This window comes from Panthera pardus, unplaced genomic scaffold, assembly GCF_024362965.1.
Source record: "Panthera pardus isolate Hobbes unplaced genomic scaffold, ASM2436296v1 HiC_scaffold_21, whole genome shotgun sequence".
Lineage (NCBI taxonomy): Eukaryota > Metazoa > Chordata > Mammalia > Carnivora > Felidae > Panthera > Panthera pardus.
The window spans coordinates 52,666,656-52,683,624 of NW_026526777.1; the positions used below are offsets into that span (position 1 = coordinate 52,666,656).

Genomic DNA, 16,969 nt, shown 5'->3' on the forward strand with positions numbered 1-16,969 from the left:
CTTAGCAAAGTCTGTTAAAATTCCTATGTCCCATGGTTTCTGAGTGGTCTAGCAAACACTTGTTTGCCAAACATTTACTTTTTTTTCATCTTCCTATGGACTGTCTCCTTTCCCTTTGAGGTCCCCAACTTCTACCCCTTCTCCTTAGCTCAGAATGGCATATAAACCTCATTGCCTGACTACCTGTAGGCACCATATTCTTATGAAGCCCCAACACATATGGAATTAAATTTAATTCTCTCTTGTTAATCTGTCTCATGTCAGTTTAATTCTTAGACTAGCCAAAAGAACCTTGAAGGGTAAAGGAAAAATTTTCCTCACCAACTGTATCAATGGCTGTGGATCAAAAATTCTCATTTCCTTATTCCTACAGTACAAGGATATTCACCAAAAATATTCTCACTACTGGAAGACAATGGAGTCTCTGTTATTTGTATCCCCAAAAAAACAAATTTTATTTATACATGATTTTGTTTATATAATATATATGTGTAAGTAATATGGACATTTGACTAAAATATATTTTCACCTATAAATATGACTTTCTCTTTCATGTAGATCTTATATTAAACTAAATTTATAAACTTACAAAATGTCTCAATTCATCTTGCTTATTAGAAAATACTCACAGGGAAGAAAAGTTAGCATTCTTAAAAATTGTTCAAGATAAAAAGAAAAGTCTCACAAATTGTGAAACTAAATACAATTGTAGGATTTTTCAAAGTCTGTCAGAAAAAAAAGTGCAAGAAAGTGAAATTTGTTTTCAAAGTGTTCACATAATTAAACGAGTCATAGAAGAACATAACATCTTGCTCTAGAGGGAAGAACCAAGGCTAATTAGGCTAACTTATAAGGGATAGGACTTCTGGTGATTACAAAGAATTGACTTCGTAATAATCAGAACTGTCCCATAGTTTCCATTATAAGTTCCATTTTATGAGATGTGGTCTAGTCAAAGCTCAATAACCATGTAGTAAGATAGCACAAAGATCAGTAATAAATCACAACTACTGATAACTGCAAACACAAACCCTCCCAATTTTATCAACTATTTGTTGTACAGAAGCTTCAATGCTGACGAACCCTTTGATTTCAACATGGACTCTTCAAAGTGGAGGACTGCTCTGCCAAAGACACTCAAGACCAGGAAGTTCAATGCCAGTCTGTAATTCTATAATCTGCATTTAGGTTTCTCTGCCAGTGATTCACCTTAATCTTTTAAACTCCAAAAGACCATGACTAACTAAGACCTAGGAACTTGTATTGCATGTTCCTAAACTACCTCCTTATGGAATTTTCAGGACTCCAAAATGCTATGACTTGCCTTAGGTAAAACCACTTGTATTAGTGGTAGGTTGTAAAGAGCGATGGAAGAAAGCTGACTTGTTTTCACATTCAGTGGAACTGGTTTGTTCTTACCTTACCTATCTGTGCAATGCTTCCTCTGTATTTCTGTGGCTCACTGTACCAATCTAGAAGAGCACTTAACCTACTGCTGTAGTTACACACTTAAGAATCTGCTTCCATCACAAATCTATGAACCCACACATGGTAAGAGCTATGTTTTACCATAGCTATAAGCCCAGAACTCCACACAATGCTTGCCACACAATTATGTATTCAAAAAAAGGTTCAACGAACCATTGTAGGGCCACTAGAAAATCAATGTGACATTACCAGGGAATAACTCTAAAAAGCTGACAGAATTGATGATATTTAATTGACATCTATAAAACTCAGCTGAAAAGATGAAAACACGTAGTGCTTGTTATCTATCGGTAAGTGTAAAAAATCTCAGTCAAGTCACTTTATACTTAAGTACTTTATACCTAATACTCTATTTCCTACATTTCTAAATCACAAAGTAAATGTTTTCATTAAGTACAATATTTTTGTTTAAAAGATAGTATACTATTTTCACATCAAACATCAACTTTCAAATATATATTAACCTTCAAGAACATTCCTTAAACAAATACAACTACAGTAAATATACTTTGCTAAGGACAGGTTACCAAGGAGTATAAATTCAAAAATGGAAGTGCTTTAAAGAAAACAAAAGCATTCATCACAGTCCTCAAATAATAATAGTGCATTAAAATAAATGAAAGGCACCATATTCACTCTAAGCATGCCTGTTATAATCATGTACTTGTTATTTTTGGCTCAAAGAAAAGATTATCTTCCTAAAAACCTAAATAGATGAATAGATGGACATTGTCATAACACTATCCTTTTATTTGCTTTAATTTAGCATATGATTTTTTGGTGGAAATTTTCCTAAATCTCTCCCTCATAAGTAATTTTAAGTTTGGGTTTCCAAATCTAATTAGTACTACCACACAGCTGAAAGTTAGAAACAATTTTGACAATATGACAAAATCTTTAAATAGAAAATACTTCTAAAATATAAAATAACTATCATCTATACTTGGTTAATGTGCTTAAGATTATCATTACCATATCCAGTAAATGCATGTCACTGTTCTTCACGTTTCGACCTGGGCTTAATAACATTCCAAAACATCTGAAAATATTGGGGGGGGAAAAAAAAGGACAAATAAGGTATCAAGAATATATAGAAGCCCAGTGAGCAAAAAGCCTTTTTATAATAACTACACAATCTGAGCTCTGTATTTACAAGTAGCTTTAGGTTTTTTTAAAGAAACACCACAAAAAAAAGAATTCATTGAGGTACATAATAAAATCACATAGAAATAAGTTATCTAAATTCCCAGATCTTTATTTCTACATGTAAAATATTACCAATGATCAGAAACTGTGATAAAATGGCCACAAATTACTGACTGAAACAAAACATAGTAGTGAGATATGAATTAATTTCTAGGTAGAAATGAGACTTTATTTGCCTTGGAGTTATTTTAAACATACAGATCAAAATCAACCAACCCAATTAAATGAAAAAGGAGATTAAAAAAAAAAAAAATAAGACTGTGCTCTTTGTATCAAGCCAGATTAACAGAAACAACTACCCTGGCCTTCAACAGTCACTTTCACTGAGTAGCCTGTTAATATTTATTATACCTTAAGTTTGAAAAAAAAGTTATATGAAGCTCATTACTAAATGTATTAGTATATTAGTGAAGATATTATCCAACATACTATATACGATTAACTATTTACTTTGTTCTGTGTTTCCTGATGCTAGAGAAGCTTTAGGAATCCCATCAATACTACCACTTTATTTGTGAAGGATTTTCATAAGCTCTAAAATTTAGCTAAATCTAACGTTTTTATTTTTGTTAGACTATTATTATTTCTGCTTTTAGGTAAGAAAAGTAGAGTCTAGAGAAATTTGACAATTTACTCAAATTCTTTTCCCTATTAAATAGGTCTTATAAATCTAGAGGCAATATGATCTGTCTTCAGTATCCCTCTGCCAACAACACATAGCCACACTTACTAGAGTGTTTGTATTGCAGCTCTCCAAAATTTTTAAATATGCTATGGAACATTTCATACAGAGATAGAGAATGTAAATAAATATGTTAAGATTTTTTTCATTTCAAAATACTGGCAGCTGACACATCAATACTTTATCTGATCCTTTTTATTTTCTGAAAGTTTACCTTTCTAATAGCACAGCTTTTTCTTCCATGAACAAGTCTTATCCCAATTATGAGTCTAGTAAGTGGTAAAACAATATATACTTCCTGTGAGTACTTGAGGATACCATGCTCATGGTTCTCTTTTGGCATCCAAAATCAATCAAGTACATGACAAAGATAAAGTTCAAACATATTAGTGTACCACTGAACAAAATGGAATCTACTAAAAAATACTTCAATATTCATAATTTTAATACAATTACTATACAACGAAAAATCTCCCTATTAATTCCTATAATATACACTGTACAAATTAAATGTTAATTATGTAATTTACTGTACTATTTCTTATACTATTGCTTAAATACTTGCTAAGCAAGAATAAAAGAGTGAATTTTTTTTTCAAATATAAAATTTGGTCCCCTCAACTAAGAAGTCAGGTCAATGAGGTCAGAAGACTTCTCTCACAATACCATATGCTTTGCTTTGGCTTGCATCTCTCATGGCTTTTTTAAGAACAGATTTGTATATTATAGGGTTTTTGAATTAAAAACTATCATATACTTATTGTAAAAAATTAATGGATACCAAAATATATAAAGAAAATATAATTTATCCTTTCTCTAACGTCAGCCCCCTTAAGAGCCAATGTTAACAATCTAGTATGCATCCCTTTTTGTTCTTTTGAAAACTTAGTTTTTCATCATTTTTTTTTTTTTGCCAGGCACTTGCAGGTGAATGGTAAAATTGGTACAATTTTATATTTTCTTAATATTCTTATGTTAAATTCTACTGCAAAAAGAGCCTTGGAAGTTTAGGTTTTCCTTAAATGGCAACAGCTCTCACTTTATTTTGATGATCTTTGATGTGCTGCTCTTTTCCTGGGTTATAAACAAAAAATCCTGCCACCAACCAGGAGTGTGACCTTAGAGAAAGCACCTAACTCCCTTGAGCCTCTGCTTCCTCTTCTAGAAAATGGGAGAGGTATAATATATGAACTCTAAGTAAGTTCTTCCAACACGAAGACTGCACAATTTTTCTCCATCAAGCTGTATTAGTCATTTCCAAAATTATATTTCATTAAAGTACATCAGGCTTCCTACAGAGACAAGCGAGGTCTATTAGGAATAATGTGTCAGTAATTAGATAGATATTATTAGTACCACAAACACCTAATGCAGATATTAAGTGTTTCATTGGGGAGGTCAAAGCATTCAACCTTTCCTTGTTAACTCTATAAATAATGTACAAAATTGCCATCACACCTGTTTTCTCAAGCAGTTCACAGTCTACTGGAGGAGGAAAATACAAGTAAACAGGGAATTACAACCTGATATGGTAAGTTCTAGGACTGCTGTATAAAGCACAGATGAGGCATATCCAACAATATTTATAATATAGTAAATAGGCTGACCTGACCAAAACTTGCAATCAAACCTCCTTAGAATGAGATATTATATTATTACGTTAATTGTAACAGATACTTAACTTTTTCTTAAGTTTATTTATTTTTAGAGAGAGAGAGACAGAGACAGAGACAGCAACAGCGCAAGCAGGGAAGGGGTAGAAAGAGAGGGGAAAAAGAATCCCAAGCAGGCTCCGTGCTGCCAGCACAGAGCCCAAGACAGGGCTCGAATTCACAAAACTGTGAGATCATGACTGAGCCAAAACCAAGAGACAGACGCTTAACCAACTGAGCCCAAGCCAACCTTAAGTCAGACATTACCATATTACTGCATTTTACATTTCAAGACAATCTGCATATGAAAAATGACAAAGCTTGTTTTCAGGAAGGTAGAAGTGATTTGCCAGAACAAAGCTATTACGTTAAAGGACTGGGATGCAAGTCCATATCCATGATCCAAAACTGCTGGTCTTCTATACATTGAACTCTGTCGTCTCCCTAGCCTATCAGAAAAGATTATAAATTCCTTATGTGACCCAGGACAAGTTATACACTGCAACATCTCACTTTCAACATTTCTGAAATACAAATGTTATCTGCTTACAGGCTCACTGTTAACGTAAAGATGAAAAACCTCATGGTGAAAATACACTGTAAACTATAAAGCAGTTGCCAATTATAAATTATTATTACAATTGCCACTATTAAGAAGAGAAAGTCTGGGGTGCCTGGGTAGCTCAATCAGTTAAGCAGCAACTTTGGTTCAGGTCACAATCTTGTGGTTTGTGAGTCTGAGCACCCCATCGGGCTCTGTGCTAACAATTCAAACCCTGGAGCCTGCTTCAGATTCTGGGTCTCCCTCTCTCTCTGTTCCTCCCCCACTCATGCTGTCTGTCTGTCTCTCTCTCTCTCTCTCTCCAAAAAAAAAAAAAAAAAAAAAAAAAAAACTTAAAAAAAAACAGAGAAAGTTTAGCCTTCCATAATACCTATGAGTTTTTACTCAAAACAGAGCTTTTAACAGCAAGTTAGCATCCATACAATCACCTAAACTCAGCACATCTAGCACTGCTTTAGACTTCAGAAATGGAAAAAAGTGAGAAAAACAAAGATGGTATGTTAATGTCCTGCAACAGGAAACTGGATTTTTTTACTTTTGCTTTTAGTCCATCAAATGATTAGGATTCTATTTACCTCCATTTATGCTGCTAGAAGACTACCGATAAAAATTAAGAAGGGAAGAAAGGAAAAGGAAAGGAGGCAAACATCTATCAATACCAGTCAAGGAACACTGTCTCTTAACTGAACTTTCGTTGTTAAAATGAAAAGTGACAGTATGTCAGAAGGAGGTAAACAGAAATACAAAGAAAAGCTGTAAGTCAATTAGATTTCTTTTCAGAATATACAAACACACTACAAGCTAAATTCTGAAAAAAACTGGAATCCCAGTCTCACACTAAAGAAGTTAAAAAAAAAAAAAAAAAAGATAGTTGGAAAAGTCTTCCAGGTGAGAAATGTTGGGATTGCTTTTCCCTGACTAAAGGGATCAAGTAGAGATAGATACACAGGTATTCCTCACTGCGCACAGTATGAGGAACCATTAAAATAACCACACAAGCCAAAACTGTACAAAGCGATGTTATAATCAATGGGAAAAATTATGATTGTTTTGCAAACAACTTTTTTGTTGTTTTGTCAAAACTTTAAAAAACTCTTTACTGTCAGTTTTAAGTATATAAAGAAATGGAGGAAAAAAAGTGAAACTTATTTAGCCCCTTGTAACTTAAAGCGCTTAGAAACAATTAAGGTGTTTTGCTTCTTTGGAAACAATTATTAAGACTAGCTTGAACAGTGCTTGCTTTCCTCTCATACAATTCACAACATGGGGTAAGCGTCTTTTCTTTGAGGAACTCACGTTCCTTTCTAAGTCTGAATCAGCTTCCAATATTTTCTCCTTTGCACTTTTAATGTTATGAAAGGTCTCTGAGGGCTCCTTTAATGTGGAGCTTTTGCTGGCATCACCTCCTCTGCGACATTTCATCGCAACCACTTTATTTATGCTGCTAGATTAATCCTCTGCCTGCCTATCTAGATTCCACTGAATAGCGGCAATGTCAACATTCCCGTGGTCCTATTCCTTTCTAATTCCATCTACGTCCCGTTCAAATCCCGCAGAGTTATTTGCACAGGGCACTAAAGGTTTTGCCATGCCACATGCATACTATTCACTGCTGCTTCCTGTCATGATGCATGAATGTTTTTAACAGCATGCTTCTACCATATTTCTTCCAAAACTTAGCTAAGAAACTGCATTGTCTCCAGTCCTGTAATTATCATTCCCATTCAATGTGGCAACTAACTTCAAAATGTTGGCTTAAACGCTAGCAAAACTAACTAGAATTTTAGTTTTTGTTGCAGTCTTCATCCAAAGTAGAAGTAAATGCTTCATTTCAACCATAAGCACCTTTCTATTACTACTGAACTTAAAGATGATGGAGTCCATCAGAGTCTATCAGACTTTTTCAGAACGGCTCATACCACAGCTTCACACAGGGCTTAGGTCTCGTCCTGTTCTCGTTCTGCTGTCACCATTTCCAAATCTTCTAAGATTGCATGAAATTTCACTTTCCACATTACCACTTTCCATTTCTTTCCTGCACTTTGATCTTTGTTGGCCAACTCTTTCAATTATCCATTTTTGTGAAATGTTCGGGAGGTTTCCCACTGAGCGGTAAGGAGCAACACAACAACACACTCTGTGGTCTGAGAGTTAACTAAGCAACAGACACGCTGTGACCACTATCAACAGAATGTGAATGAAGTGATGTGACTGGTCACTGATCCTGTACTTATGTAGTGACAGTGCACTGAAGAGTTAACAGCAAAGTTTTCACTTTCTACAATTACTCAAAATTAATATACTATGGTAACAAAAATTTGAACCACGTGGCTACAGGACTGGTGTTATTTAACTAAACCAAAGTAACATAAATTTGTGCATTATCATAACTGTAAAATAATGCCTCCTTGTCTATACACATAAGTTCTAAAAAATCTAGCCACGGCTTTGCCTTCTCATGTAGCAGTCTACTCCGACTCTGCAGGCTACTCTGATTTCCACTTACCACTCAAAACAGTCTCAGTAACGATCATGATTGTGGTACTAGTGATAATACCACCAACAGTAATAACAAAAAGCATTTATTAAGCATTTATTCTGAGTCAGGGACTATTCCAAATACTTCACAGGTATTACCCAATTTTTTCCTCTCCAAATTCTTAGGTATTATTCACAACTTACACATTAGAAACTGAAGCACAGACAAGTTAAATAACTTGGCCAAGGTCACTGTAGAGCCAGGATCCAAATCCAGATCAAAGACTCCACAGTTGTGATCTTAAGAACTTTACTAGCTTCAATGCCATCAGTCACAGGAAGAAGTCTCTCCATTAAGTTTTATACTTGTAAGCAAAACAGGTTTAAAACACTGGCTGTTCTTTTCTTTCCAATCTTCAGGTGGGAAGTTTTTACTTTCCCCCTAAGATTACCTGGAACACTAGGACTAATTACTAGGAAAAAAATAATTTAAAATAGATGCTTAGGATTGCTTTAGATTCGCTATCAGTACAGAGAATTTAATCTACAAGGGGGCTATTAAAGAAGAGGTAATATTTTTAGGTCTTTTTCTTCTCTTTTTTAAATTATCAACCAGTAAACTTCAAGAACATACAACAACCTCCAAACATACCATCCAGGGGCAGTAACTACCACATTATAATGGATTGAAATTTGAAATGCAGAACCATTTTGAAATATCAATACTTTTACTAACACCTTTCAAATATAAAAAGAGAACTTAGCTATAGTCAGATAGAAAATATAAAATTAAAAAATTATTAAAACAAACCAATAAATTTCAAAATCTAACACCTGGCCTAATCACTACTAAAAACATTTAGTAAATCAATTATTTTGCTTTACTATTCAGTAGGAATAATACAAGAAATCTGGATAATGATACATTATTTAGGCTTTTGCATATACCAGATATAGGAATAAAAATAAAAGCAAAACTGCAAGTATTTTTATAATTGAATGTACCTGAATATACCTGTAAACACAATTCAAAAACCTCACAAAGCATGGCAAAAAATAAAAATATTCCCCCTAGCTACTACTGGTTAACAAGGGCTTGTTTTCTCCTACACAAAGGTAAATCAAATGTAGGTAGAGACGAAGATCAGCAAAAAATTATAAAGTCAATTATATGAGAAAATGTAAAACATACACAACTTCAGCAAATTTTACTGAATAAGAATAATAAGTAATTCCAGGGACACCTGGGTGTCTCAGTTGGTTAAGTGGTTAAGCATCTGAATTTGGCTCAGGTCATGGTCTCACAGTTCATGAGTTCAAGCCCTGAACTGGGTTCTCTTCTGTCAGCACAGAGCCCACCTCAAGTCCTCTCTCTCCCTCTCTCTCTTTCTCTCTCTCACACACACACACACATTTAAATATGTATACATATAAACATTTAAATATATATAATATAAAATGCATAATATATATAAGCATAAAATATATTTTATATATATAATATATATATTATATATATAAAGAATAATAGTGATTCCATCTGGACTCCCTGCTTCTTTTTTTTTCCCAGCTATAATTTCACTTCCTTTTTTTCTTCTACTCTTTATTTCATCTACATTTTCTTCCATGTCTGTTGATAGATTTTTGTTTTATCTCTTCCATCTGGAGTTTTATCTTTCTTTATATAGTTGGCAGTAGAATTGATATGATTTACTGAGGAATTAGGTGTACAGGAAGAAAGATCTGACTCCAAGTTTTTCACCCTGAGTAAAGGGAAGGATCAAGTTACAAATTGGTAAGACAGGGGAGACTATGGGAGGAACAGGTTTGGAACAGGGTTGGGAATCAAGAGTTTGAGTTTTGAACAAATAACCTTAAAATGCCAAATGAAGAGGTGAAAAGGAGTGAGCAGGAGATATCCTAACATTACTGGCTTTGCCTTCCTCTGAACGTTCCTAGAAAAGTCGCAGTCAAATTATGAAAACAACAAGAATTTCTCTGAGGCAACATTAGAGGAAGAAAATGTGGTTCTCACATTGGTTCCAGTTAATAAGGAGCCTGATGAAGAACATCAAATGGAACTAAGTGTTTTTTCAACTTCATAAGTCAGCCTGAAGACACCGGAGACAAAGTTCATCATCCTCAAATGAATGAACAATTCAAGATTTTCCCCCAAAATGGTTGTTGTAATACACCAATCCTTCCCTTGCCAACCAATTTGCCTTCAGTTAATAAAGTGGCTTGGGACAATCTGCAAAACTGGTGCCAACAATTTGAGTACCGATGGCCGGAAAATACAGGTTTATGTGAGGCTCCAGAAACATGCTTACTCTGAAAGAAACAAGAATATTCCTAAACATCACCAAAGGCCAAACTGCAGTCATGCCTGAGGAAATGCAAGATGGTGGCCAAGAGATGAAGGATTTGGAAAAGTTGTAAGAAAAGTGAGACAGAGGAAGAAATTAATACAGTTGAAGTGATAACTTCAGCACAGGAAGGCATGTTGGCAGCACAGTCAAGAACCACTGCAAAGAGCCAAATGATCTAAGGCTGTGAATTCATAATCCATTCCTGCTTCTGTTGAGATCTTTGTGCTACAAGCCTCTGGTGTCTAGTGGTGTGTGGTCCATGGCAGAACTCTCTTGTCAGACACAGAATGTTGGCTTTGCCTGCAGCTCCATGCAGGTCGGGCCCGGGCCTGACGCTCCCAAAAGGATGACCTCCCTCTTCCCGTTACCCGCCTGCACTTTCCCATCCCTAGGCCCAGAAGGTAACATGTTACGCCCTGAATGTGCTAAAAGAAATAAGAAAATGATGAAACAATTCATTGCAGGGGGGAGGGAGAAGTGACCTGGTTTGAACACACCAACACCATTCCCTTCAGATGGCCATAGCTTAATAAAGAGTAAGTGGTGGAGAGCCCACAGATACGTAGACTTCCACCCCAGCGACTGCTGTGCTGTGTCCTAGCCATTCTCAGTGTTGCCTGATGCCTTGAGTACAGATATAAATGTCCGGACTCTGTACTTCAGGTTTGCCAAGAAGTGACTGCTACGGCTACTTTAAATATTTAGTTATGCAGAATATAATTTAGTTTTGTTTTAATTACTAGATTTTTTTTTAAGTAGTTTTAGGCTTTCAGAAAAATTGAGCGGAAAGTACAGGGTTCTGAAATACTGCCCCAACCCCTTCCTCTACTATCAACATCCTGCACCAGTGTGGTACATTTGTTGAACCTACATTGGCTTATCCTGATCACCCAAAGGCCATAGTTCATGACAGGGTGCACTTTTTGTGTCGTACACTCTCTGGGCTTTGACAAGTATATAATGACCGCCTATATCCACCATGATAGTTTCAAAATAGTTTCACTGCTCTTAAATTTTCATGTTGCATCTACTCAATACTCCCTTCCTTCCAAATCCTGACTACCGATCTTTTTACTGTCTCCATAGGTTTGCCTTTTCTAGAATGTCATACATTTGGCATCACAGTAGCCTTTTCAGATGGACTTCTTTCATAGCAATATGCATTGAAGGTCCCTTCTTTTCACGGCTTGATAGGCCACCTGTTTTTAGTGCTGAATATTCCACTGCCTCCATGTACTTTGTTTATTCATTCACATACTAAAAGTCATCTTGGGTGCTTCCAACTTTTGGCAATTATGAATAAAACTGCTATAAACAAACAAACAAATGCCAAATGAAGATCCTAAAGTTGTGGACCTATATTTATATAAATTTGGAATTCAGAAGAGACCTCAGGTTTGAGATTAAAAATTTAGAAGTCATTCATTTATAGACTATATTTGAAGTCATATATTTAAAGCGATTGGATGAGGTAACTAAGAAGCAAGTGCGGTAGAGGAAAGACCGCTAAAATAATGTCATCAAGAAGGAGACATAGAATAAAATCTAAACAAGAAGAAAGCTTGCCATAGGAGCATGCCCATTTCATCCAAAGTAATAAGAGAAAAGGCAGAATATATGGTACAGATGAGATAAATTGGCAGACAAGGTGATAGGAATACCTAAAGTTCTATTATTGTTTCTATTATCTTAAATAAGAAGAGATAATTGGCTTAGAGTAAACATGTAGAAGACATGATGCACTTTTAAACAGAAGATGTGAAATAGCCTAGGAGAGACATGAAATAGGTTGTCTAGTAAGATGAAATAGGGATGCTAACAACACAAAAGTACACCTGAGGTTGTGGTCATGAATTTGAAGTAAAGCCAATCAGCATGGTTATATGTTTATTTTCCCAGCTGCATTCAGTTATAACAAGTGTTGGTGCAAAGGAGAAAGCTAGAATTAACCAGAGATGGGAATATGCCAGAGGAATAGAAAGACGGAAAACAGAGCAAGGGAGTTGTGGGAGTATACAAAGGAATAATTTATAAAGGTAGATAATGGAATCTAAGTTGGGATGGAGACAAGTAAAAAAGTAAAATCATGAAGTGAGTGGGTGAGGGACAGTAAAACATGATAGGACCATAGATTATTAGTCTCAGTGAGATCAAATAATTAATGGAATTGAGAAAATGAGAATGAATTAGACAGATAAGAAGTACTGATCAGACAGTAGGATACTTGATACTAAGATTATGAAGGGAGTAGTCAATGGTAATGACAAATTCCAGACTATGACCCTTGAAGCAGGTGGCCGAAGTAGGGAGGAAGAAAGGTCTTTGGAGAGAATGAGATCAAAAAAACTAAGAAGCTGGGTTATTAGAAAAACCATCTATATAGACAGTGAAAATGCTATAACTTAGGAAAAGCCTAATGATTGGAGAATGACAGTGAGCCAGGAGCTAAAATCTTCAAAGAATGATGGGAATCCCAAGGATGTGTAGATAACTGCAACAATAGAGGCTAGCAGATGGGAAAGTCTGAGAGCATCAAATTTGAAGCTGTGAGTTTCTAAGGAGGGAAGAGGAAAACAGTCTGGAAGAAGCAAGGACATTCAAAGGATACTCACACATCTCCAGGCCAAGGTACAAAGGCAGGGGAGGAGAGAAAACAGCCATCACTTGAGAAGCAGTAGACTCAGGGCAAGCCCAGTTTATATAAAGTGAAGGCAACATTCAGAATCAGGTTGAAGATTAAAGAAACTGTGCTTACGATGACTATGAGTTCCAGAGTGTAAAATGGAATGTCCCAAAAGCTGGGTAAACATGGACAACAGGAGTCAGAAGACAGAATATACAGAGTCATGTGGGGATCAGGATTTGAGTATTGATGGAAAACCCAAGAGTCTTGGATGTCTTACAAGGCCTGAAACAGCCAAAACAGAAACAAAATTCAGTGAGGCTAAAGGTTGAGGGTAGGAAGAAGGACCGTGGCAAGTGCATGCAGAGCTCTGGAATACCCTTCTTTACTCCAGTTTGGGACAACCAGGGTGCACGAGTTAAGGAAGGGGCAGTACTACCAGAGGAACATGGAATTCTGGGCATCCCTTTCCTATTATTGATGGGGGATAGGAATGCAAACAGACTATATGAGTGTGGAGGAGTTTTTACTTGAAGTGCATCAAGGAAAGGTAACTACTGCTGCGTATCCAAAGACACTCTCAGTTAACAAATTTGCGAAATTGTACACCCAAAAATATATATACTATGCATTAGCTCATAACCTCATCTCACAAATGCTACTGCTCCCTAAAAGACAAGGTCTGAAAAAGCTGTCCTATATCTTCAATAAAGAGACTTTCAATTAGGCAAAAGCTTATTTTCTACAATCAATAAAAGCTACACATACATACATCCCCAAGAAAGGAAATAATAATCTTAGATGTGGTCCCTGCATGAAAACCTACTTATAGCAAAATGCTCTTGTGTTGGAGTCCCCAAGACCACTCTAGGTTCGAAGATTTGCTAGAAGGACTCACAGGACTCAGCACATAGTTGCATTTATGGCTATGATTTATTAGAATGAACAGATACAGGGGCGCCTGGGTGGCTCAGTCAGTTAAAGCGTCCGACTTCGGCTCAGGTCATGATCTCGCAGTCCGTGAGTTCGAGCCCCGCGTCGGGCTCTGTGCTGACCGCTCAGAGCCTGGAGCCTATTTCAGATTCTGTGTCTCCCTCTCTCTCTGACCCTCCCCTGTTCATGCTCTGTCTCTCTCTGTCTCAAAAATAAATAAACGTTAAATTTTTTTTTTTTTTTTTTTTTAAAGAATGAACAGATACAAAGCAAAATCAGCACAGGGAAAAGGCGCAAGGGGTGAAGTTCAGAGTCCTCGTCCTGTGGAGTCACAGAGGATGCATTTAATTCCTCCAGCAATGAGATGAGACATGTGTGAAAAGTTGTTTACCAGGGCAAGTGAGAGACTCAGTATCTAAGGTTTTTACTGAGGGCTGGTCATACAAGCATCCTCTGCCTAGGACATAACAAAATTCCAGATTCCAGAAGGAGAGCAAGTGTTCAGCATAAATCACGCTGTACAGTTTAGGCACAGTTCTGGGAATGATGGAAACCTCTCCGAAATCCAAGTTTCCAGATGCCATTCCAGAACCAACCCTACAGGGCGCCTGGGTGGCTCAGTAGGTTGAGAGTCCAACTTCGGCTCAGGTCATGATCTTGCAGTTCACAAGTTTGAGTCCCACACTGGGCTCTGTACTGAGAGCTCAGAGCCTGGAGCCTGCTTCAGATTCTGTGTCTCCCACCCCCTCTCCCAGCTCACGTTCTTTTCTCTCTCTCTCTCTCTCTCTCTCAAAAATAAACAAACACTAAAATAAAGAAGAAGAAGAACAAACCCTACAAGCAGACCTTTAGGAATAGCAGTTTTGGCCCTACTTTGTTAACTCTCTTCTATACAGCCCTATCTTGATATTTACACTTCAAGAGAACTTTAATATAAAACAATGCCATCTGTGTGTAAAATAATATAGATTCCTCAGGAGTTCAATTCCATTTAAAAGACTTGAGCACCTCGGTGTCTCAGTTGAGCATCCAACTCTTGATTTTGGCTCAGGTCATGATCCCAGGGTCATGGGATCAAGCCCCTACATCAGGCTCTGTGCTGAGCGTGGAGCCTGCTTAAGAGTCTCTCCCTCTGCCCCTCTCCCCTGCTCGCGCTCTGCCTCTCTCTCTCTCTCTCTGTCTGTCTGTCTGTCTGTCTAGGGGTGCCTGAGTGGCTCAGTCAGTTAAGCGCCTGACTCTTGATTTCAGCTCGGGTCATGATCTCACGGTTGGTGAGATCAGGCCCTACATTGGGCTCTGCACTGACAGCATGGAGCCTGCTTGGGAGTCTCTCTCTCCCTCTTTCTCTGCGCCGCCCCCCCTTATTGAACTCTCTCTCTCTCTCAAAATAAATAAACTTTAAAAAATAAATAAAAACCTTGAATCAAGCTATATAAAGTTTTGATCAGTTATGAAAAGAATAACATCTTCTACAGTATAGTGGAATAATGAAATAATTTGCCAAAATATATAATAAACCTTAAAGAAAACATGTAACAATTAGAAAAAGAACATGAGGTGGGGCACCTGGGTGACTCAGTTGGTTAAGTGTCTGACTCTTGATTTTGGCTCAGGTCATGATCTCATAGTTGTAAGGCAGAGCCTCACATATCAAGCCCTGCACTGGGCATGCAGCCTGCTTAAGATTCCCTCTCTTGCTCTCCCTATGCCCCTACCCTGCCTGCTTGGGAAGGAAGGAAGGAAGGAAGGAAGGAAGGAAGGAAGGCAGGAAAAGAAAGAGAGAAAGAGAAAAAAAGAGAAAGAGAGAGAAAAAGAAAAGAAAGAAATAAAAAGAAAAGAAAGAAAGAAAGAAATTCAAAGAACTTCAAAGAAATTCAAAGAAAGAAAGAAAATGTGAGAATAAAAAAAGTGAGTAAACTTATTAAAACAGTTAGAAAAGACCAAATCAATAAAGCACAAGTACAAAATTTCACATGTAACTTATTTAACTTTTGTTAATTGCCTAATGTTCTCCTATACAAAAATAACATTTTATGTAGTTCTTCCTCCCTCTTCAAATGAACCAAAGATCTTAAAAAAAAAACTGAACTGCCATTATAAAGGACAAAATATTAGTACTTAAATAATGCTTACTAGTAATGTAAAATAATTATATCTATAGATACTTAACACCTCTCCTTGCCCCTCCCCACCAAAAAACATCATACAGAGGAGTCAAACTGAATAAGGCTTTAGGAAGAATACCAAGACACCCTGCAAAATAACATGCTTCCTCCCCACACACTAAGAAATTTAACCCAAAGGATAATTTACTTTATAGGACTTCTTTTGTATGAAAAAAACTGTGCATTAAACACTCGGGGTGGAAATGGACATAGGGTAGAAATCATTAGTTTTTAATTCTTGTCATTATTACTATTATGACACCAAAAAAAAAAAAATCTAAAATAACCACTTTCTTCCCAGTCCCCAGAAATGTATTTGAAACTTTATGGGACTGGTTGATTTTATTAGGTACTAATTCAATTAGTCAACTGAAATCCAATTAGGAAAGAAAATACAGTAATTTGAACAGGGAAAGTTTACTATAAGGAATTATTAACTATAATAGGAGAGTAACTATAAAGAGAATTCTAAAGAATACCCTAAGGCTGAGGGAGAGAACACCAAGAAAGAGCAAACCTGGAAGGAGGATCCTCTCCCTAAAGCTGGTATTCTAACAGCTTACTACAAAAGGTAGGACTGTAGCACAGTAGATGGCAAAGTTTGCTAGACTGCCCAGGCAAAGCTGGACCACAAGCAAGCAGGAAACAGCCCACTGGGTGCAGGTAGGCAAGTAAAAATAAAGGAAATCAGAACTCCTGGAGCCAGCTCACTGGCAGAATGGTGTAGGGCCCGAAGTCCACACTGTCTGTGTCTGGAGGTCCACAGGAAGATCTTGCTGAACCAGGACTAGGACTATGAGCTCGAGGAGGA

General features: G+C 36.7%; 1 protein-coding gene across 6 annotated transcripts in view; it reads right to left on the reverse strand.

Moving 5' to 3' along the window:
* Positions 1–16,969, reverse strand: part of RABGAP1L (RAB GTPase activating protein 1 like) — a 753,664-nt gene that overhangs the window by 639,093 nt on the left and 97,602 nt on the right. For 5 of the 6 annotated variants that reach the window (XM_053909255.1, XM_053909254.1, XM_053909257.1 and 2 more), the window contains one exon: positions 2,461–2,527. The exons of the other annotated variant lie outside the window; for it this stretch is intronic. In XM_053909255.1, the coding sequence (XP_053765230.1) occupies positions 2,461–2,527 (67 nt within the window). The remainder of the gene's footprint in view (positions 1–2,460; positions 2,528–16,969) is intronic. 6 annotated transcript variants of the gene reach the window in all.